General features: G+C 37.2%; 1 protein-coding gene across 1 annotated transcript; it reads right to left on the reverse strand.

Annotated features, from left to right (window-relative positions):
- Window positions 1-205: 205 nt before the first annotated feature.
- Window positions 206-15,564, reverse strand: CNOT6 (CCR4-NOT transcription complex, subunit 6). Its single transcript, XM_009995164.1, has 11 exons — window positions 15,492-15,564; window positions 12,834-13,020; window positions 9,050-9,135; window positions 7,933-8,037; window positions 7,773-7,841; window positions 6,199-6,356; window positions 5,533-5,687; window positions 4,423-4,577; window positions 3,221-3,451; window positions 2,290-2,492; window positions 206-1,641 (listed from the first exon to the last, which is right to left on the reverse strand). Exons 1-11 carry the CDS (start codon window positions 15,562-15,564, stop codon window positions 1,429-1,431), a joined length of 1,635 nt encoding a protein of 544 aa, XP_009993466.1. The 3' UTR covers window positions 206-1,428.
- Between the last annotated feature and the right edge of the window lie 9,391 nt (window positions 15,565-24,955).

The raw sequence follows: 24,955 nt of genomic DNA on the forward strand, positions 1-24,955 counted from the left end.
ACTTTAAAAAAAATGATCTGAAGAATTGTCTTTGGGACCTGTATTGAAAATGCATTTATTTTACACTGCTTCATCAATAGAAAATGTAAGGTTGGTTGTTTTTTTACTTCAAGGAATTATACTTTCTGAAACTGAGGAACACACTTAAATGAAAGAGAATTCACATGATAGTAATTCTTAGGTTAGGGAAAAAACAGCACTGTGCAATGACACTAAAAGAAGCAGTGCATGGGTATTAGAAGCTAGAAACTGTGTACCCATAACCTGAACACGTTTGAAAAGTGTGATATTCAATGCTTCACAAAGGAAAAAAAACAGATGCCACAGCTTATACAAAAGTATCTTCATAAAATTTTCACAAGTCTTAACATTATTTAAAAAAATAAAAGAGGATGCACAGGATCTCTCTGCATGCACAGGCAGTGCTAGTTGAGAACAAATTTAAGCAGGCACAGTGGAGAGAGGACAAGTATTTGAAACAGAAATGAAGAAGCTGTACACAAGTATCCCTAAATTTTACTTCAAAAGTTAGAGATGAGAAAAATATCTGAGTGTATACACATCAGCAATACTTTCAATCCATACAGGTCTACTTATACTCACTGCTTAGCTTATCTGCTCTGTGAAAACTTGATGCTTGCCTTTTTTCCTTTTTTTTTTTTTTAAATCAGAAATAGACAATGTACTTAGATCTCTGTAAGATATTAAGATTTTATAGGTTTGGATTTTAAAAGCAACGTTCTCAATTGAACATAAAAAGTAGTACAAAAGGGCTAACAAAACCCCAACAGTGCAAATCATTAGCAGAGAAAACCTGTGACAACCTCTTTTACAAGCTGGCCTTTATAACACATGAAAACAGATAAAAATTTAGCCTTAGTTTACAATACAATCATTTTCCAAATCTGATCTTTCTTTTTTTAAAGTACAAAATCTCATAAATCAGGTTTTCTGTTGTTCATATACAATCAATAAAGGCTAAATTCAAATTCTATATTTTACAAAGAAGTCTGAAAAAGGAGGGAGTGAAGTACGGAAGAATGTTCTGTGGATGTTCCTACTGGCCTCAAAAAAGTAGTGCTACAGATAACTGTGCAAAGAGAATACACTGTATAACAATTCCCTATTTTCAAGGCATGAAAATGTCACGTTGGATAAAAGAAACAGGAAGGTTAATTGTAACGTACTAAAGAAAGGTGCAAACACACCAATCGCTGTCAAACAGTATACAAAGTATCTTGGGCTCAGAATTGTGTCTGTTGATAGCACCTGGCTTTTACTATGTCTTTAGCAAATAATTAGATTTAAGATTAAGATTATTAAGAAACAAAACAAAAAAAAATCCCTGTTGGCCATACCTCACTCCTCTATATTCAGATTTTACAATTGTACAAGTTAGATTGAGGTTGCCCTCTAAAATGTACTTGACTACCTCCTGCCAGGGAGATGGATTCCATTTACAGGAGGCAGGAAAGGCAGCAAAAGCTCCAGTTGTGCAAAAAGTGAGAAGTGGTCAGAAGGGATGAGTGGATGGGGACAACCACTTATATTGTTCTCTATTAACCAATGATGATCCAAAGGTCCAAGAATGCCAAGTATGTTTAGCTGAGGTTTAGAGTAGAAGATGTAGTCAATAATACCCTAAAACAAGAGAAGAAATAAAATGAATTATTAGAATATATTCTTGACTCAAGGTTTTGTTCCAAACAAAAGGAGAGCTCAGTATTATCAGCAAGTGAAATGCTGCTACTTCTTCTCCAGAGAACATCATCTATTTAGGAGCATTCTGCATGCTATATCCCATGGGCTGCTCAATAGAGACTAGGAAAACAAAAAGTACCACTTCTGCTCTGCTTTTGTTGGTTGTAACTTCCAGCCTCCTACAAAAGCTTCAAATCACATTCCTCTGATTTTGGAGAGGAAAAGAGCCACCTTTGTTTCCCCTGGGCAACAAAGCTCTGAGTTTTCCAGTAGCAACATAGATTATTTCCTTGCAGTTGACAGTTTTAAGTAGCTCTCTTGTATAATTTAATTTAGCATGGAGTATTAAAATACAAAATCTTTCTGTTTTCAGGGAAGGTTAACAGCACCCCAGCTCCTGCAAATCTATTACAAGGTACTAACAAGAAAAAGGAATATTTGGTTTCCAGGAGACTGAAGTGTTGAGCAATCTAGTTCACTATGTTTTAAATATAAATTTGGTGAATGTACTGTTAGCTGCCCAAATGGGTTACAGTCTTTGTCAAGCAATTTCATGCAACTTTTCCAAAACTTCAGCCAATTCCTTACCTTGAAGTCAAATGTGTAATTTGTATAAGGCATTAGACCATTCTCATAGGCACTCTTCAACTTGAAACCATGTGTAATTCTTCCATTTGTTGTTCCATTTTTCCCATTACAGCTGAAGTTAGTAAGACTTTCATTGTATCTCAGTTCCTTAAAATCTTTGTGGTTTGTTTCCACTCCACCAGTGCTCAAGTACTCAACAACACCTGTGAGGAGAGGCATACACACAAGAGGGTATTAACATGCATTCAGGAGGTGTGTTGTCATTTTGAGTCATACCTGCAACCTTAGGCATTATAAAAGCAAAACCTCAACACTTACACAACACAGTCACTAGTTGTTCTTACAAAGTATTTCAAGACAATCTATTTGCATGTCAAGAGCAAATATCACCTACAACAAAGTGAGACATGCTATGGTTAGAAAAAACTAGAAGGTTCATTAGGAACTGACTGACTAGATGCAAAGATTAAAGAAGTGCAAGTAAAATTCTATAGATGCTTGTGATGTGCAGCTTCCTCCTCTCTGGGCTCAAGTCTTAGCTTCCTATGTTCTTCGGCTAAAATATTGTAAAAAAGCCAACTTTTGTGACACTACATCAAATAAACTTAACTTCAAAAAGGCTGCAAAGCCAAACTGACTAGTTATTTTTGGAAGATATTTTATTCTTTCCATTCCTGTATTATAACAATGAAAAAGCTTCTGAAGCACCAGACACAGCTACACTACTGTATAGGCATGAAGTACTCACAAAAGAAACAGTTCTATCTTTTCTCTCTTACTCCTGTTTTCTTAGTGCCTTTAGAGATTATGAAATCAAACAACATATTCCCCAAGTTGAACAGTCTTTCAAAATTTAAAAGTCAAGAGCTTAACATTTAAATCATTACACACTTGAAACAGTCTAAAAATAAGTAAGAAATAGAACTCTTACCAGAGTCTGGTAGAGAATTGAGATCTGCACACAGAACAAGTGGAATGGTTCCAAGTTCTCCCGAAACACCAGGTTTGAGACTACGAGAAGCTTTATCAATAATGTTCTTTACCTCAGACAGGAACATCATAGTCTGAACCAGCTTCACATCAGAATAATCTGGGTCCCAATGCATATGTGCATTAGCAACAAGAACTAGCTGCTTTTCCATCCCAAGATGTGGCTTTCCAGCTAAAATTAAGAACCAATTATTTACCTTATACAGACAGCATAAAAAAAAACCCTATTATTGAATTTTAAACAAGATGTTTGAGGGGAGGAAAAAAGCCAACCACCAGTTTAACTTGAAGAGGGTTAATGCCATTTAGTTTCAGAGGGTCAAACAACCTCTCTTGTATCTACTCAGTGTTTTAGTTGATGTTCTTGAATGCTTTATATCAATGGTCTTGAATCAGATTCAAGACCATTAACAGACTATCTTGTTTCGGGTAATGCTAATGTACCTAAAAATACTGTGAATTAACATTAATAACAGATAATCCTAATTAAAGAAAAATAGTGTGGTTTTAAAAATTAACAAGTTTTCCTCAGGCTGTGATAATAAACACAGACCGCTTGTATTTTATCAGACAATGAACTTCAAATTTTAAGTTATCGACATTATAAAGTCACCTCTCTTGCTAGAAGGGCTTCTTAAAAAGCTTCTTTATTAAAATTTGAATTAATAAACAATCATTTGGAGAAATAGAACAGACTGAGTAGGTACCCACTGTGATACTTATAAAGCCAGTTTACATTTCCTAAATTAAGAATAACAGGAAAGACAAGGTTCTGTAGGCACAACAGTGAAAAAACAAGCTAAAATTATGCAAATACATGACCCAGAAACACTTGACTAACACCAGCTGACATTTTGATACCTGTACATAATATCAGGAAAAAAAAAAAAAAAAAAAAAAAAATCACTCAAACTCAAATCTTTGTATTTTCTAAGCAAAAAGGTGAAAATGGAAAAAAACCTTGACCATTTAAGCAATATGACTTTTCCCCAAATCCTCTTTTGATATCTGAGCAGACAAGGTGCAAAGTTGTAGTCATCTGCAGAGCCTAGTTTTTGTGGTTTACTATAAAAAAATAAATACATCAATTTTTTCATTTACAACATACATTACATTAAAAAATTAAAACTAAATAGGACTTACATGACATTTCTATCAATTCCTTTCGCAGTTCTAGCAACACAGCTACTCCAATGTTGTCTTTTGTCATAACTCTGTTCAGCATGGCTTCTGAACCTTCTGAGTTTGCCATAGCTAGTTGATTGAACTCAACAGTATGTTTTTGAACCAAAGTAAATCTGGAAGAGAAACATCATATATGTTTTTTTTCAGCAGCTAAATACAAATGTTATAGGTAATTCTCCTCTTAATTAAAGCTCAAACACCTTTATGATGTGAAAATCTCAGCCAATCACATAATTTCCTAAATTCCTAAGCTGAACTTAAAAGATAGTCTTCCCAGCCATTTTTATATATTTTATACTACCTTAATTTCAATTAAAGGTTTTATTTCTAGAGAGATAGAAACCAGAGGAAAGGAGTGCTTGTTTCTAATTCTGCACCAGTTTCTAGTTCAAAGACACAGGTTTAATAGACAGAACAAGTCATTTTTCTAAGCCAAAAGGAATCAAACCTGGCACCTACATTTACTTGTTGACATAAAAGAATGAAAGCATGAGGAGGAAGACAAATGATCACCCTTAGAACCTAACAGCTGTGCAAGTACAATACGACACAGTAAGTGCTGCAGCTCTTAAATAATGGCTTTTTTTTTTTAGAAGCCAGCAGTGATATTAAGTGCCTTGTCTTTTGCTTTATTAGAAGGCTGAAGCATCAAAAAGTCAAAGTAATCTGAGGTCTTATTTCAGCAATTTTGGGGCTTATCAATTTCTTCAATCGAAGAAAAGGAAGAAAACAAGACATTTGCTTCATTTTTCTTTATTAGCATCTAATGGTTGGGACAAACACACTCAACAATTGAAGTATAATTTAGTGGCCTCCTAACACACATAGCTTTAATGGAATGAACCTCAACTTGAGCAGAACTTCATGGTAAAATTTTCTGTTGCTACTGAGGCACAGAATGATTCTTCTCATCCAGCCCACTCTTTCTAACCATAACAATGCTTTACCAGAAACACTGAATGGCTACAAAAAGGGGACTAATGCCAAACTGAGCAACAGACTGACCTGAGAAATTACGTAAAAGAGAGCAGGACACACAACAGAGGCTTTGCAAAACACATCACTTACTTTTCTGTTTTGAAAAATATTGCACAACCATCAACATGTTTTCTTTCCTGCTCTGACATTGTCCTAGCTCTAGATTTTGGACTGAAGAATCCATTGTAGCCACGTTCCTTCAACTCTACGAGGAAAAAACTGTAGTACTGTTCCGTTTCAACCTCCTGTGAAGTTTTAAGACAGCACAGCATGAATGTACTACTAGCAAAATCCAGAGGACTGATATTATTTATACTCTTCAGAAGTGTAAATCACTTTCAAATTAGATTTGAGGGGAAAAAAAAAGTAAGAATTAAGTACATCAGAGAATGCAAATTTGAGAGCAACACCTCTATTTTAGGAAAATATAAATGAATTTCTGTAATCCCCAGAGTTACGATTATCTCAAGCCTTTTACTTGAAAATGTGTCAATTACATCCCCACATACACACACAGGCACAAAGATACCCCCATGTACACTGCTTTGATCAGCAGCTGCTGGTTCCCATTCCAGCCATGTAGGCTGAAAAACATTCTTTTGATGTCAAGCAACAAACAATGTCCTAAACACTACTTCTGTTTTCTCTCCTTTTCAGGTGCTTTTGCAAACAGACCGTTTACTGTAAATACATTTAATATAGAGAAACCAGCCTGTGGGAATAGAAATGGAAAAGAAGTAATAGTATATCTTTTACCTGAAGGCTTATGATGTCAGCATTGCAGCTCAGGATTTCCTGCATAATGGCTTTTTTTCTGTATTCCCAGTTCAATGCCCAGGAGGGACAATAGCCATACAGCTGCCGGGTAGCGTATTTATCACAGAGTACGTTGTAACACATGACAGAGAATAAAGCTGCAGAACAAGAATTCTACTCACATGCTGATATCTTTAACAACAACAAAATACATGTATCTACAATTATGTTCCTCACTTTTGTCTTCTAAAATTTCTCAATCCATGCCTCATCTGCTTCAATCAAAGCACAGCTTGTGTATCAATACTAAAAACAAATAGTTGTTAGTCCTAAAATAAATTACAAGTTTGGACTTCTGGCATCTGTCTTCTAGCATGTAATCAGAAAACAAAAACAAAACCCCCTCTTTTTATGGTTAGTGCAGTTTACTATAGCAGGCAAACCTACTTCATGCTAAGAGGTGCTCTACTGTGAAAAGCCTGAAACAAGGTAAGTGCATTGGTACACTGACATTTGCTAGCTATACAAAGCTCTTCAAATAGATTAAAAATCTACCTGTTATACCACCACAAACTGTAAAAGATCTAGAGACAGGGTAATGATCCCTTTGCACCATGAAAAAAGTACAGGCAAAATAAAACCCCAAATGTTTCCACCTCAAAATCTGACAATTCCAGTGTCAAGAAACAACTACTCTCTGTATTAATTTGGAACAATAATAATAATAATGAGACAGTCTGGGGCAACTTGGCAGGTAATCCAGCAGCACGGATTTGGGGTCTTGTTTTGTTGTGGGTTTTCTATGTTTTTAAAAAGCACTAAGGAATTCTCAGTATGAAAGCACAGAAGCTTATTGGGAAGCTCAAACCTGGAGTACAGCTCAGGGAAAAGAAACAAGACAATTGTTTGAAGGTCTAGCAAATTGAGGCAAGAATCTTGGGCTGATTCGGGGTCAAAGCCCAGCAATTTGAAAATAAGTAGGTGACAGGAAAAGACAGGCTGCATTCACATGAGGTTTGAAGTAACCATCTTAAAATCAATAGGGGAAAGGAATGTACAGCAGTTCTGAAAGAGAGGACACTGCAATGATGGAAAAATACACTTCTTGGTGTGCAGGTAAATAGGAAAGGCTGCATTTTATGCTAATCATGCAAAAAACCCACAAACCAGTAAACAATTAAACATGACCTGCTGAGCCAAAGATGATACATCACTTACTCAAAAAAAAAAATAAATCTACATTTTTGGGAAATTATGCTCACGGTGTTCTTTTTTTTTCATTTTTCAACAAATGCTCAATTAAGCCTGTTACAATTCCTCTTTAACTAACTGTGGATAACAGTTTCAATTCCTGTGAGGAGGACATTAATTAAAAAGAAATTACTTTAAATGAAGAGATGGGTAAATCCGGAACATGTGTTCCATTTGAGATTAGCCAGCTGGTCAGCACTGCACAGATGATTGGTTAATTTAAGCACTAATTGGGTTTTTTTTTTCAGTAGCTAGTAAAGATCAACACCTTTTATAAAAGGAAAACAAAAATACAAGGAAAATTTCTTGAAGTGTTACAGTACCTGTTGGTCTTGTACGGTCTGGTTCTTGCAACATGATCCAAGATCTTGGAGGTGGCTGTTCTGTTGAAACTATGGGAACATTTAAAAATAGAGATACAACAAGTGATAATCAAATTTATTTTACACAGCCAAAATGAATGTTTTAAGAATGTTCACTTACTTCTTTTTGCAGTACCTGCCAAATTATCAAGCAAATAGTTCAGTAGCCTTCGCGTCCCATCTGGTTCCTGATAAAGGTTCAGAATATCCTGTGTTAGTGGGTTTCCTGCAAACAGATTTTCAGAAATATTGTATGAAATACACAGAACCAGTATGAACTTACACATCAACCTTTAAAGCTGGCACCTCAAAGAAGAGAAAGTGCATCTACTATGAGCTACTTAAAGGTTTTGGATCCCAGGTCTTCAATCCCACAAAACACTAGATGTGTGAATAGCTCTAGTGAAGGTAACAACGTTCCCTCCTGGGTCTGTCTTCTGAGTGATGACTCCAAGGGTGGTCGCTGGATCTCACAGAGGTGAAGAACTGGTGTGGTCAACACAAAGGCAAAGCTGGGGAGGCCAAACACAGGAGCCTCCTCTGTTCACTTTGCTTAACATGAGTGGAACATCCACCACCAGGTTGCCAGTCATATTTGAGTAGAGTCTATGATCTGCCCAACGTGTAAGCAGCTTGCACAGCTTACAGTTTTCACAGGCAACACACACTGCAATTATCCAGTTTTAAGGGGAAGAAAGGCAGACTTCTGAGGCTTAACAGTGTTTAAAGGTATTACATCACTCTGTGCTCCTGGTTCTGTGACACAGGTTCCCTCAAGGATAGCAGTTTTAAAGCGAGAATCCGTACAGTTCAGAGGAAAAAAAATAAATAAATGGAGGAATATTTAAATTGCTGCTTGCATGAACAGCACAGTGCCCTGCAGCCGTACAAAGCACCTTCCCTTTCTGGTTGAATACCTACAGTTACTGCAGTCTATTTCTTAGTTAAAGCAGCTCTGTGTCCAATCCCAAGCAATCAAGCTTCCTCTCCCTCTGCAGAAAGAAGCAAACCTCTTTATATGGGGAGTGCTTTGTCAGACTTGGGGGTTTTGTGTTGGTTTTGTTTTGTTTGTTTGTTTGTTTTTAAATAATCCCTAAATAACAGTATTCATAAATGTGAAGTAAGCAGCTACACATCTCGAATTCAGCAACATTTTATAAACTAGCAGTCCACAGCCATCACATCTCAGAATCAGTATCATTAAACAAAGTACAGATACCAAGAAAAAGGAGCAATACCTTTCAGACCCAAAGTCTGTAACTGGAACAGTTTTCCCAGCTCAAAAGGTAGAACTCGTAACAGGTTGTTATTTAAATGAAGTTCCCTGCAGAAAGATCAAGAATCATACAGGGCTGAAAACAGAGCAATGTTTGTCTTTAAGAGTATAGTACAAGAAGCTTAACTACAACAGAAACAATATGCCAGAGAACCACAATATTGAAAAATTCAGAGACTAAACAGAACAGGAAAATCCTGCTGGATACAAACACACACATATAGACAAAATATACATTATGTTGGAGTACAGAGGAAAGGGATTGTTTGGTGAGTTCACCTTTAAAAGTCAGAAATTTTGTAAACATTAGCAATAACTAAATAATAACTACAAGTGGTGAAGCAGTAACAGCTCTGACAAACCAGACAATTAAACAGTTCATCTATGATTAAAGGCCAAATAAAGGGAAATTATATCCCACAATAAACAAAAAATCCAAGACCAAGGCAGTGATATCAGAGCTGTGACATTACTGTGTCAGAGTAATTTACAGGAGTAACTTTGTTGTTTGCTTCATAATTTCAGTGCTAAGGCAAAATAAGGACTTTTTAACTTACAAAAATAATATGCAAACAAGAACAGAACTCATGTCCTGAATTCTGATGTTCCAACAAATTGGGCTGAGAAGATGGGACTTGTAAGGAGCTTTTCACTTTCTGAAATTCATTCCCATCACAGCAGTGACGACCTTCCTCACCACATTCAGTGTAATGTTACTATTTCAAAATGTTTACAACTTGGTGCCTTGAGACTTGAAAAGTATTTTGAGGAAAAAAGAAAAAAGAAAAAAAAAAAAAAGGCAACCCGGATACCAAGAGTTACTGTAGCTAGGGTCACATCTCTATTTCTAGCTTTGTATTTCAGAAGTAAACTCTGACTGGTCCTTCCCTAACAAGGACTTTCTGAGAAATTATCTGTGTTTCACAGCATATTTATAAACTTTGGTAAAAGTGGCTTGTTTTAGAGAAACTAAGGTGTGGAAGTGTGAAAGACATAGGAGGTGGCTTCCTTTTTATTTCACTGGGTTATCTAGAAACGTCAAACCATTGCTCAACTGGTTGACAGACTATCACACACACAGGCAGCTGGGGTTTATTTCAATACAAAATCCCACAGAGAAAAGCACATCATTAGAGAGAAATTCAGAAGCCCACTGTGCCATTCTAGGGCTTCTAAATATGAATGAGGCACATGAGAAAGTTAAAGAAGAATAAACAACATCTCCACTAATTCTCAGCACTTCCAAGGCCATTTGGGATTTAAATGGCTAATATTTTTACAATTATCTTCTATATGACATTACAGAGCTACTCATCTCTTCTTTAGGAAGCTACTTTTTCCTCTGAGTTTTTCAAAGCACTGCTGAAAGTTTTAAAAAAGTTATGTGGCTCTTACAAAAAAGATATACAAAATCTAGGATGGCACAGCAGTAGGTATCATTACATTTCCTCACTTGGATGAAATAACTATTTTCCCTAATCATCCTTGCCTCTGCAGAACCCACCCCCTCTACACAGCAAAGGGGATCACAGCAAATCCCACCAGTTCTGTCAAGCATATCAAGAGAATCCGTTTTACAGCTGAGCTTTCCAAGATAACATGCTAGGTGCTTATTTTTTCTCCTCTTTCCACAAAGACCACAAATCTCACTGCTCTCTCCTACACCTCCTTCAAGTACCTGCAGTAAGAAGGGAGATGCAAGGAGCCCCAGGCAAGCTTTGCCATGCAGACCAAACCCAGAGCTCCATATGTAGGAGCTGCAAGACCTGTTATCAATTCTCAACTGCACCAGCACAAATGATCTCTGTGGCTCAGGATATCAGCAATACCCAGTGCTCAATTACCATCAGTCTGAACAGCTTCCCAGAAGCCATGGGAAGTGTCTGCAGTAAGAGCCAGCCTGAAACATTAAACTCCAGCACAGCTGAGGCCTGCAGAGCATTATCACATAGGATGCACTTAGGGTTTTTAATTTATCACTTTCACCCCCATGAAAAGAAACTATGGATCAGCTGCAATTACTGAGGACAGAGCACACAGTGGATTTATGCACTAGCTTTTCACCTCTAGAGATCTGGATTCAAGTGTTATGTTTAAGACACAAATAGAAAACTAGTGTGATCCTAGAACTTAGCTACACATTGCACATTCACAAGATTTAGCCTTCTGTACTCAGAAGAGATCTAGGGCTTGGAAAAGCTGAAACATCATAGAATCATCCAGAATAAATTGGGAAAAAGGCCTATCAGCATTTGGCACTACTGACAACTGCACAGCACCAAGCTAGCTCCATCTCATGAGTATTACATTTACAACAACAGCTTAAAAGGAAGAAGACTGATGAAAATGTAAGGATGATAGGGAAGTCCAAAGATTAATTTGAGGTTGTTCCAGTAAATTCAGAATTGCTAGCTCACAACACCTGAGGCGTGGATAAAGGAAGGAAGAAACCTGTTACCAATAACTGCTTTTAATTGAAATAGGGACAAAAAGCTTTCTTTAGAACAGGCTGCTTCACAGATCAAAACAACCATAGAACACACCATGAAACAGCTGCAAATTATGCTCTAGAAAGCAAGGTCCCTTTGCTCAGCCTCCAAGGTTGAGACTTCAACTGCTTTGGAATTGTAGGTTTTAGTACCAATTTAATCAGCTGGTTTAATCCTCCCCAGCAGAGTGGACTTTTTCTAAAGTAGCAGAAAATGCAGTGACTGATATTTCTATGTGCAAACTTGCTTTGCTTCCAGTTTCATTAAAGCTGTGCTGGCAGTCCTTTTCTCTATTGTCTTCTTTAGTTCCAATAACATTCTCATTACTTTTAGACTCAGTCTTTTCTGGATTTGAAAAAGCTGTCCATAAATGTCTTCAAAATTAAAAGCAACAAAGACAGTTCCTGGTAACTTTAGTAAATGTAAGATAAGGATCTTCCTTCGGGTTAAGGGCAAAAGAATGTTGCCTGTAAATACCTACTCTTACATAAATCATGAAATATATTACATAAGTACTTTTAATAAAAGAAACACTGCAGCCTTAATTATAATCTAAATAGGCATCACTATGTGTGTTTCACTTCAAAAAGGAGGTATCATTCTATGCAAACTTTGCACATCTTGTTATTCTAAAATTGAGAGGAAAAATAAAAAGGTGTGTTTAGAACATTTTTTTTTCTCCTCTCCAGTTTGCACGGGAATGATAGCAAAGGTGGGAAGAAGATGATATAAGACAAGCTGCTGGACTTGTAAAAATAAACAAAAAATAAACTAAAGATCAATAAAGTGGGGGAAAATGTAGTTAGCATTATTATGAATGTTTAATTTTACCTTTTGCCTACTTCACTGTGAGTTAAAATCAATTTTTTGTGTAATAGTATCGCTTAGAGAAAAATACCTCATAAAGATTTGTGAAAGAGTCTGGAAAGAGAACTGTAAGAGAGGAAACCTGACTTGGCATGACATAAAATGGGTGATTGCTATCAAACGAAGCCCTTCTGAAACTCATCCTGTACTGTCACCAATCAGTATGTCCCATCCCTGGAGACATCCTATCAAACAGGTCACAGAAAAGCCAGCATCACTACAGCTGCGCAGTCCACACCAAATATCCAGCGAGACAGATAAAAATAAGTGAGGAATGGGGAATCTGTTTATGCTTTTCATTTACTAGAACAGAAAAATTACGCTGCAATTTCAATAGTTGCTACAGAGATGACAAGAGACCAATTTTAACTCCTGTGAAGATTTACACACCTGAGTGACACCATGTTTCCGAGCTCTGCTGGTAAACTGCGGATTTTATTAGAGGACAGGTCCAGATAAACCAGATTGTGAAGCTTGGCAATGTCTGAAGGAATTCGGGATAAGGAATTGTCACTGAGATGCAAAGCTGTCAAATGGGTCAGTGTCCACAAAGATGAACTCAAGCTTCTCACTTTCCCTGACGGAAGAAGGTACAAAAGAAAACAAAAGATTTAAAATCGGGTTTAGCAATCATTACACATTTTACAAGGGGGTGGGGGAGGTGGGACCTTGAAGGGGAGTTCTGGCTGGGTTTTATTATTATTGTTATTTTATTCAATGAAAATTCCACTCATCACCGATTCTATAGATAAAAAAAAAATCAGCAGTGCTTAAGAGAATGTAAAGTGGTGCCAGGGATGCTTAAATTGGGTTTTTTCCAATCCATATTTATGGTTTAAACATCTGTCTTTGTCAAGTTCCATACAAAATCAGACATATTTCCTAACTGACCACGAATTCAACCATTAACAGGGGTTAAGAAACACATTTGTGATGAAATATGCTTCTCCAGTTTGCCCCTTCTTTCTGTACAACATCTTTCAAACCAAAAATCTTTATTCTATGGCATTAATCCAGCCAAGAACAGATAGAAGCACTATATTTAGGGTGACTAAAATGCTTAGTTGAGAACATGGATTTCCATCTGGCATTCAACTAAAAGCTGCACAAACTATTGCCAGATATTTTTAAAAATTGTATAATTTTTGTATAAACTGAAGGGTGGAAACATGGATATGTGTGACAGAATCAAGATTTTTACATTCCTGCATGCAAAGAATGTGAGATATCATCAGAAGGTCTCAAAACATTTATTCTCTCCAAGATTTCCCCCCCCCCAGGCTCCTTCTCCATTTACAGAATTCACCTCACTGTATGAAAAGCATTAGAAGAAAAGTACCAACAAACACCAGTTTCTCCAAGGCAAAAAGTTACTTGTGACAGTCTTTAAAAACCCCACTGTGACTCAACAATATTCAGAACAATCTAGTGAATATTATACAAATGTACACACATTATAATTCCTTTCCTTAAACTATTTTCTTCAAAAGAAGTCATATTTCATGCCTGAGGAAAGCTACACTGCTAAACATGTATCTGGGACTTGGACCCTAGTAACAAAGTTTTAATAAAGGCATAATTTCCAGTGAGCTGTAAGAAAGTAAGTGGCATAAAAAATCCTGCAGTGAAAATGCTCAGTGATATAATTGACAACAGTTAAAATATTTGTGGCTTTCTGTGTTAGATGACCAAGTATTTCACTAGGAAAAGACAGTGTGAACATTAATTAAACAAAAACATTGTGCCATTTTATTTTGCAAAGCAAATGCATGCAGGTCTTCAAGGATTCATGTTACTGTAATGCTCATTAAGAAATCTTCTGGAAGGTTTTAAATACAAATCAATAGTTCTTTGCATTTTTTAAATGGAATGAACACCTCTTCCCCGTGCCCCAATGCAAACAAGCGACTGTGATCAAAGAAACCCTTAGAGCTGAAAGGATTCCCAGTAACATCCCTCACCCACTCTCTTCACTCCCTGCACCTCTCTTGGCTGGAATCAGCCTCTAGTGAGATTACCAGGCATGAGAGGAAAGAGCCATCACTTAATGCATTTCCTATGCACAGGCAGCAGATGTCCAAGTGGATATCCAAGCCTAATGCTGATACATAATGCTGATTCCTGAAGCAGCACTTAACTCAGTTTCTGCATCTGTAACCTTCAAGTAAAGGATGCTATTCACATGTTAAGGCACGTGGCACTTGAAGCAAGGCACAAATTCTGTGATCTGGATGGAAACTCTCTTCACAATTCAAATAACTCTATTTTTATTCTTCCTGCCATAAATTTCTCTATTGTACAGCCAAGTAGAAATACCAGATAGCACTTCTGGCAATCTCTCAAATAACCTCCATATTTAATTTCAGCCTCAATTTACAACATTACAAAATATCTTTTAAACAAAATAATTGGTTTGAATTTTCTTGTAAACACACTTTATGTAGCAAAATCAGAATTCACTCCACAAATCAAGAGAGACTGGTGTCCTACACCAGTTGAAATTCATGTTTCTAAATTCTGAGCATGACCTCATTCTCAAAAAAAGATTCACAAGTCAAAGAGTACCTCAAAGCTAGCACAGTTCTTGGAGGATTTTTTTGTTTTAATCTCAAGAGCAGAGCAAAGATTTACAACTGCTCTTAAACTGAAAACTTCTGCTTCGATAGGAACTATACTGTCATGGACACTGTTGTTACATTACTGAAAATAACAGCCTATGTCCATATTTCAACCCCAACTTCACCCTCTTCTCTTTGACAAATGAGATCTTAAATCCATGTTCTCACCCACACAAGGAGCTTACATCCATACCCTCATCTTCCCAACCTTCCACATGTTAGAATACCCCAATTCACCTATCCCACAGCTCCCTGTGTTTTCCCAACCATTTACCCTGACACACTCCAACGCTGCAGCTACTACCTTGGTGTGCTGGCTCACTTCAAGGTAGGTAACTCCGCTCCAGATTTCTTGTTCGAACCCATGCTAAGTAGGCTACTATTAACTTGCAATTAACTAATAACTCAGGACCATTCCTCAAATTCTTACCACTTATTTCCAACTCTGCCCAGTGTGATTTCTTCCCGTTGGCTGCTTCCTCTGAGGACATAATTGTGTACATCCTCCGTGGAGTGCTTCTAAAAGCAGGAAGACACTAATGCAGAGTGATTAAGATATAATATACTGATGATTTTTTAAAAGGTAATTCCTATTTCAGTTAAATCTTGTATTGTATGTTCACTCCAAATACTTTTCAGATCTTAAGATAAAGATAACCTGTGCCCATTTACAAACTTAATTAAGTGGGAAAGACTCCTATAAAATAGAAGAACACAGATTCCTGATATCCCTAGAAAGGCAGACAACAGCCCAACCCCAACCCAGTAACTGAAGAAAATCTGTAGACCTATGTAAACATTGTGTCCAGCAATCTTTCATGTGTCTTGTCACTCTGTCTTTCAAAATCAAACCACCTTCAAGAAGCAATGACTATCAACCACTGGGTTTCCCTTCATGCAAACTGCAAAGAAAATATTTGCTAATAACTTTGACCATCACTTCCAGATTTACTGCACTTCTCAACTCTTCACACAACCCAGCACCCAAGAAAATAATTAAAATTTCAAAAAGATCCTCAGTTCCTTAAGTCTGCAAAACAAATTTTTAATGCAATTCTTATCCTACTCTTTTCAATCTGAAAATATTGGAGCTGAGGTAGACATTTTAATTACTTTCTTCCACCAGGTGTTTAACAATGAAGTCAAACTCCACTTCTTATTCCCTTTTTTAATTGCTTGTCTCTTTTTACATTTCCAATCATGGACCATGAGAGAGAAGTGGAAAAATTCCCCCTAAAAAAAAATGAACAACAAACTCCTTCCAGCTTTCCTGTACATCAACATATTTGTACCATTTCACTGCAAAGAGGAGGGAGAAAAAAAAACTCCACCAATGCACTCCTAGCTCCTAGCTCTTCTGTTCCAGGAGAAATACATCTGGGTTTTAGTCAGTTCAAGAGAAAATCAGCCTATATATACTTTAAACAAACCAATACTTTGCTATTTTGCAAAATGGTTCCACATTTCTAGTTACATGGGATTTCCAGTATAAGTCACATCTATCACAAGTAAGAGTAAGGTTTTTGCACGACCCTAAGTATATCTAAGAGCTTTTACAGAAAAGATTTTACTATCTTGAGCTGCCAAAATATATACAGAAATGAGCTATAAATTTATATGAAATAGAGAAATTAAACAATGCTGGCTCAAATCACATTTACAAACACATTACACTCAGTATTATGGAACTATTAAGCAAAATACATTACAGCAGCATTATAATACCAAGCAAAAACACTCAATAAAGAAGATATACTAATCAAAATCATGAGCACATCTACCTACCAGGTCTTTTAAGGCTTTCTAATTTTTTTCATATCCCTGGACGAAGTGAACACACCAGAAAAGTGTTATAATTATATAGGGAATAAGGAACAACTGTTAGTAAATTAGACTATGAAACATACTTATTATCTGTTTATTGAATTTGCTGGGAAATGTTTACTCCACGTTAGAAAAACCAACAAGAAGACCCTCCCAAACTTTCAGCTAATTGTGCATCTTTATTAAAAATAAAGCTGTTAGGCATCACACGCTTACTTTAATGCAACATCTCCTTACTAATTCACACTCCTCCTTCCCTTTCCCACTCCCACTACTGGTCAAAACCAGATTACTGCAGTGAAAAGAAATTTCCCTTTAAAAGGTGGATTGTGGGTAAAAGGCTAAGATTATAAATAGCAGCTGGGGGGTGATCCTTACAGAATGAAGGCACTTCGGTACCCAGGGTACTGGAATCACCAAGTATAACTCTTTCTTTTTCAAACTAAGCTAACTAAAGGAGGTAAGACTGGATTAAAATCACTGGAAAGGTAAAAGCATAACTTGTCACTGCCATAACTATGCAACTAGTGCAATAATATATAGCACAGTAATGTACAGAGCATCTCTTCTGGAACTACTGTAGGTTAATTACACATAAGTCACAACAACCCACGCCACATCAGAACACTCCAATTTGCCAGGAAACATTTACCTTCCTTGGGCATTTGATGCTTTTGCTTCCTGCATCTCCCTGAATTAATATGTTCCAATTTTTCAATAAACGAAGCAGGAATACTAGAGACAGAAACCTCATTCAGAACAGAAACATGAAGGCTCCCCAGAGCGCTCTCAATCACACGCACTAATTAACAGCCTTGCTGGTACCGGCAGCGAATCACTCCTCACTACCAGGGGAGGATGACACACTTTTCCAGTGGGTTTTGTTAACGTGTGTTAAAACAACTGGACATTTAAGAACTTGAGGTGTTAACACTGCATCCTGGTGACCTTGCACTCCCCATCCACCCGTGGCACTACTCTCCCTCCTGTTAAAGTTCTGGCTCTTGATGGTTTGCCCTTTCTCACTGCTGCATTTCTCAGCACACAACTCTCTGCTGTTTAGGATTACCAGGAGCAAAACAAAACAAAGCAAAATCAAACCAACCAAAGTGGCAACAGCTTGAGAGCCTCCTGGCTGAAGGAGCTGCTGCTGACCAACAGCATCACTGACATGGGCCACAGCAGAACACCAAGGATACCGTCACACCAAGTGTTAGAGCTTCAGAGTCATCATGTAGAGCTCAAGATTTCTCAGGATGTGACAGCAAGGCTAAATTTGGGTCATATTTCATAGGTCATCATAAAACATGAGTGTAATACCTTAAACTGCATTTCAAAACTTCAGAGCTTGGAGTAGTTCAAGAAAATCAGTTTCTTTTACAAATCACTCCAGATCTCCCCAAATCCAAATTTGGAGCCTGCTGAGCTGCTAGAGTTAACCACAAAAGCTGAGGTAAACACGAGACTAAGTGATACAGTTTTGTCAGACTAAAGCAATTTTTAGTAAGAGTCATGAAGCCATTGGTAAATGCAGCTTTAAAGTATCACAACGATAATTTTCAAATGAGATTACAACACCTGTAATTTTCAGTTGCACTAACACTTATGTGGGAAAGCACCGTGGAATATTAGACTGTTACCACATGCAGTAAGGTAGTTGGTAAAGTAGAAAAGATAAGACATGGATGCCTGGAACACACCCAGACTAGATACACTTATTGAAGAGGACATTTAAATATGTTTGAATGCAAATCAAACTGTTTACTATCTTGAACCAAGGTTATTAAAGTTGTTATTTAAACAGTTGTAAAAACAGAAGAGCTTGAGAGTTCAAAAGAAGCATGGCTGCCCATTCCCACCCCAGGACACTTAGTCCCAACACAGAATTAACACCCCGCACCCCAAAGAAACTGAGCTAAATGAGGCCAATGGGATCAACACTGCAAAGGGTCTGACAGAGGGAGTTAAATCTTGAGTCTTCAGTGTAGACACAGTGTTAAGGCCTTGTCTGCACAGAGGGTACTGACAGAAAGGCAGGACAAAGCAAGAGACAGCAGGGGCAGATCAGAGACATCAAGGAAAAGGGCAAGGATGATGAGAGTCAGAAAGAAAAGAAAAAACCCAAAGGTTGTAAAGCCAAGAGAGGGCAACCTGTTAGAAAAGAGATTACAAAGTCAGCTACTACAGCAGGTGGATGATGGACACAGGCTCTGGCTTCCCTCAGGAAGAGCCCAGCAGAGGCAAAGCCAAATGTTCCCATGCTGAGGTGCAACAGCACCAAGGGCTGCCTGTCTCTCCAGACTGAAGCAATGGTGCAATCAGGTGATGATTAGCCAAGCCAGGGCTTGCTTTAGAGAACTGTCCTGGACAAGAGACGGGGTGATGACCAGCAGCCCTGCACTATGGGACAGCTGCTGCTCTGCTCCAGAGGAGCACCTACAGCCACAGCACCTGTGGCTACAGAAGGCACAGTGTCAGGAGGACCTGGTGGCCCAGTGAACAAGGAACTACTAAAAGAATGTAAAAAAATGAAAGGGCTCAGACCATTGTCCAAGAAGACCTTTGAAGTGATAAGTCTCCTGGACTATAGTCATTTGTGAGGTGGAAACTAGGCTATGAGGGTAGTTAATGCTCAAAATAACTATGTAAACTACCAATAATTAATGTCTCTAAAATGGAGAGATGATAGTCTAGGGAAACTGCTTTGAGTGATAGGGCAGGAAAACAGCGACTTGTTTTTTTCCTCCCTTCTGCTATTTCAGTGAAACTGGAAGATGCTGGTGAGAATGATTTTATCAAAATAGATGGGTGAAACATCTTCTTGAGAGTGAGAAGTAAGGTGTTTGTAGCTTAAAAAAAACACAACACAAAACAAAACCAACCACCAACAGAAAATACTACAGCAGTTTTCTGTTTCCTGAAATACTTTCTATAATACCACAGATAAAATAACTATTTCAAAACCAAATACATTATAAAACTCCTCTGGGCTGAGGTTACCATCAATCCTTTATAGTATTACCTTCAGTATAGATAACAAATTAACTAGAAAAAACCCTCTCCTTGAAACATCAGCTTCTTCCACATCAAAATTTAAATTAGTCAAAGAAAACCTGAGTTCTAAAACTTCATAGAAAACAAGGAAAAAGTCAGACCATCATGGGTTAATGTTCAGAGACAACTTTATCTGATCAAATCAACAATTCTGAAATAACTATTTCAATACTTGCTAAGCAGCATCTAAAAATCCTATTTACAAATATGCCTGTACCTTTAGAAACACCTCAAGAACCCAGTACACCTCTTCTGAAACTTCTTGACAGCTGTTGATGTCTTGACTTTTTTTTCCCCTCATCTGGAAACGGCAATAAACTGGTGTACCTCAGAGGACAGGGGAAGTAAAGTAGAACCACCCTGATCAAGTACAGAACTACTCAAACGTCTTGCTACTTTAATTAAAAACAGTGAATAAACTATGCAAATCCAGACCTTAGAGAAGTAACAAGACAATTTAAGTAATTTTCCATTTATCAAAGCAGTACAGTATTACTTACCAATTAAATAACTTCTGCACTGCTGAAAATTAGCAAGATAAAACAAAATCTGCAGTACTTCCTAATAATTATAAACCATTAAGTTGCTCAAAGATTTAGTAAGAAAATTATAGGATATATGAAATTTAGTTTTGTTGTCTACCTCCAAAACCTAATACTGGAAGCTCATACCAGACCATTCCTTTGTAACCTTGTGCCACTAACCTTGGAGGTCTTTTCCATGTAATCCAGTTTCATTTTGGATTTGGAAAGTCATTCTGAAAACAGATTCCAATTACTTTGCCCACAAATATAAAAGTGTTTCTTAAATTGACTGATGTGTCTTGAATTCAAGGTTAATTTAGGACCCTGCTCACCCTCCCCCACCAACCACTTGCACGGTGGTTTTACAATGCATGAAGCAGAACTAAACTGGACCTGCTGCAGTTCCTTCCTCCCCAGGACCATCCTTTTCCATTTCACTCTTGCATCAGCACTGATTTTGTCTGACAACAAAAGCAGCTGGTGAAAAGAATCAAACTGCCCAAAAGCTGAGAGGGAGGTATTTGAGGCAGCTTAGCTTCCTGCATCATTATTCCTGTACAGTAATGCTGTAGGTGTGGATTTGCAGCACAGCTGTTTACAGGGCTGAAATGAGGACAAGAAGGTAATTGTATTTCTGGCTGCACCTACCCGAAATCTCTTCTTGCACAGGAGGAAGCAAAATCGTGCTTCCAACTACCCTCACTCATGCATCAGTTAAATAGTAACACTGAGCAAAGTCTGAAATCCTAACTGAAGGCAAAGTACACTGATTTTTAGATAACTTAAAGTTGTAGTTGTTGTAGCAATGTATAGGCTAATCAGAAATGTTGACCTGTATTTAAAGGGTTAATCAGGACTGTTCAGCTTTATTAGAATGACCAGAAATAATTGCTATCAGCTCCAAACACTGACCCCCTTCAAAAGGAACAGAAAGGTAACTACTATGCTTTGGGAAAAATTCCTTAAGGTGATTTCACAGTGTTGTATTTCAGTTTTTACTGTAAAACTTAGGATTTGCTCACTCCAAAACACACTACCCATTCTATATACAAGTGCTTTTCCAAGACGAATCAAGCTTACTGCTTTCACCTTCCTGTCACTGGTGGCATTTTACTCGGAAAGTTACAAATTTCTACAGGAACTTAAGTCCATTTCAGCCTCAAGTACAGGCAAATAAACAACCCTGTGTAAATGGACACTGTCCCTGCTGGGGATGACAAGGCACAACACCTCAGTCTTCTCACAGAAAAGCAACAGAAGTTTCAACATGCAACAGAAACTTCAAAAGTCCCCATAGAATTTACACCCTTGACAAGTTGAGTCAATGACTGCGTTTATTCTCAGTCTGTATCCTGCATGGGCAACAAGCTGGACAGTGATCTGAATACTGAAAAGTGATGGAAAGTATTTCATAGGCAAGATAACACAATGAGGAGAGGAAGCAAGCAAGTACCCATCCCAGCTAAAACTCAAGTGTCACATGAAGCAGATGTAGAATATTTCAGGTAAGTTCTTATTAAACATTATTTGGGGACCTCTCACCCAAGCCCAAGACATAAACCAGAGAATTAAATGTTTTTTCTGGGTGACTGATAGTGTTCCTTCAAAAGCTTTCATGGCAGCTTTATTTCTATCGCTGTCTTATTCAAAATATACTGAATTGAAGCTAGATTTAAAAACCCCTAAATCTTAACATACACCTACAGTTTTGGATTTCCCAACCAGGAGCAGGTAACATCATCCTATTGAAGGACCCCTTGTCTTGCTATGAAATGTAGCTTCTGGTTATGTTTTCCTACAATACACCACCACAAAACCAAAGCTCAGAAATACAAGTATGAGCCACTACCTAAAAGAAAATAATATGAAAGAATTAAACCCTCCTTAAATTAGAGGAATACAAACTAAAGCTCACTAGTACTAAAATTACAAATATTTTTATGCTGAATAAACAGAAGTGTGAGGACTTGCCTGTCTACTGAAATACAACCTTCCCTGTAACTTTGCAGGTGTGAACAAGATTGCTCTATGGAAATATACACAAAGGACACCAGTGTTGCAAGGAAACAGATTTTTTTTACCTACTAGTGTTTTACTTTTAGGTAAATGCCAATTCTGTAGTGTAAACACCTATTATTTGTTGACTAGTGCAAACACTCTTGGCATTTTATTTTAAAAAGGTTGTTGAAGTGATTTATTTTTTTACAGTAAGTATAATAGCATTGAAAAAAAAAAAATACTAGGAAAAATCCAACTGGGAAATTAGTTAAAGGGTAGCACCTGAATTTTTCAGAACACATGCTGTAAATTAGAAATTTCCTTTTACCTAATGTGGGGAGGGATGGCATGTAACAGGCAAAACTGGAGCAGCAACAGAATGAATCCTGAAACACTCCCCATCTCCCAAGAGACTCAACTATAAAGTGTGGGAAAGTGTCAAGATCCCTTTAACCCAATTTATAGCTTAATGTTGGAATAATCTAAATTAAAAAAATAAAAATGCTGTCGAGTCAACACAAATTCAATTGATTTATTCCAAGTGCTTTTTCAGTTGGTAGGATCACCATTTATGGGCTGTTAGCATATTAAGATTAAATGGCTCCATCAGGGAAGTAATGCTTCTTCATCATATTTTGAGGATTTCTAAAACTAGAATTTTACATGGCTGCCAATACAAACCCACAAGTTACCCTTCCTCTTTTTCAGACTTAGATAGTGCACTGGGATGTGAGCATGCATTACAACTATGTAATGATAAATACAAGGGGCTAAGTAAGTCAATACACATTAGTTAATGTGAGTACATCTGGAATATGACTAATGGATAAGTTATTTGATTTTTGCATATATAAATTCTACTACATGAAAACTGCTTTAATATTCTTCAAAAAAAATCTACAAAGCTGCAGTTCTGCAAAACCTTTAATTTAACTGAAGCTGACTAAAATGAGACACAACCCTCCTGAAACTTAAAAAAAGCAAAGTATCCCAGTTTGGACCAACTGGATCATAAAAATCAAAGGATAATACATTTGCTGGTTTCAAATCAGGAAGGCTTGATTAGACTACAGAGCTATACAGCACCAACTAGATCAGGCTTTAAATTTTAAAGTCAAATAATCAGTCCATTCATATTTTTAAGGTGACTGCATCATTAAGTCTTGACCTCCAGGTATTTTATATTTAAGGTTTCTTTGTTCTTCTTAACTACTTCTTTACAGAAATGCAAACTGGTTGGTTACTGGGTGTGTGGCAGGGGTAGGATGTTGCCATTTTCCCAATTTCTCCTCCTGCCCAACCTGCCACCCCTCCACTCCACTTGCAATCTCAATTTCCTGAGCCCAGTAGTTTTAATGGTGCACATGTAACTCCCTACACCTTGGAAGATATGAAAAACTGATTTACCATCATTTCACAGTGATTTTAACATTCATGTTCATTTGCTATAAAGATCAGTTTGGGTTCAAAGAGAACTCTAAAATGGTCAGAAAACAAAAGGTACAATTCACACAGAGATCCCTGACTGCTCCATCTTGCAAACAGAGCTCAAAGTTAGATCTATTTTATCTGACCCATGGTAAAGGACTCAAATTCCTACCCCTTACCCTGCACATCATCTAATGATTATAAATACTATGTCCAAATGTTCTCGATGTAGCATAGACAGAGACCAGATTATTAGAATAGTTCTTAATTATCAGCAATTGTATGTAATTATGCCTATAGTCAAAGGCTGCTGTATACAAAACAAACATTAACACAAACCCAAATTGCAAAGCAAAGCTGACCTTTCACTGGTATCCCTAGAAACACCCTGGCTCGCTACTGAGCACTGTGCAACATTCAGAATTCTGCATTTTCTATTTTAGTCTATTCTGAAATGCCAATACATTAAAGTAATTAGTGAACCCAACTGATCTTTTATGAATTTACTTGCATTACATAACTATACACTGTTCAAATAAGATGGAACCTAAAAGATCAACTTTAAAAGGAAGAGGTCCATCATAAAACATCTAGCTTCAAGTCTTTAAAATGCAGACAGGCAGAAAGACCAAGGCTTAAAAGCTTCACCTACAAACATCTTCAGAAAGCAAATGAGAATGGTTTTACACTCCAAAACATTAACACAATGCCAACTCTCACTCCACTGGCTTTGTCCAACAATCATATTTGACAATTTAGTTAGGATTCTTCATGACACATGAAACGTTAATTCCTGTTTAGAGCAAGTACTCCACAACTTCTTATCTTGGTCCAACTCAGTAAGCTATTTTAAATACTGACATGTCTACCACAAAGTTTCTTACCACATTTTTCCTTTATGTATTTGCAGAATACTTATCACATTTCTGTTCATTTTGTGGGTGAAAACATGAAGTCACCACACAAAACGTTGTTCTTTCTTAGCCTTGCAACAGAACTTGGAAGTAAGAGAGAACCTAGCTATTTCAAAAGAAGTTAGGACACAAGCTCATTGTCAACATTCCTG

This window comes from Chaetura pelagica, unplaced genomic scaffold (genome assembly GCF_000747805.2).
Source record: "Chaetura pelagica isolate M959 unplaced genomic scaffold, ChaPel_1.0 scaffold420, whole genome shotgun sequence".
Lineage (NCBI taxonomy): Eukaryota > Metazoa > Chordata > Aves > Apodiformes > Apodidae > Chaetura > Chaetura pelagica.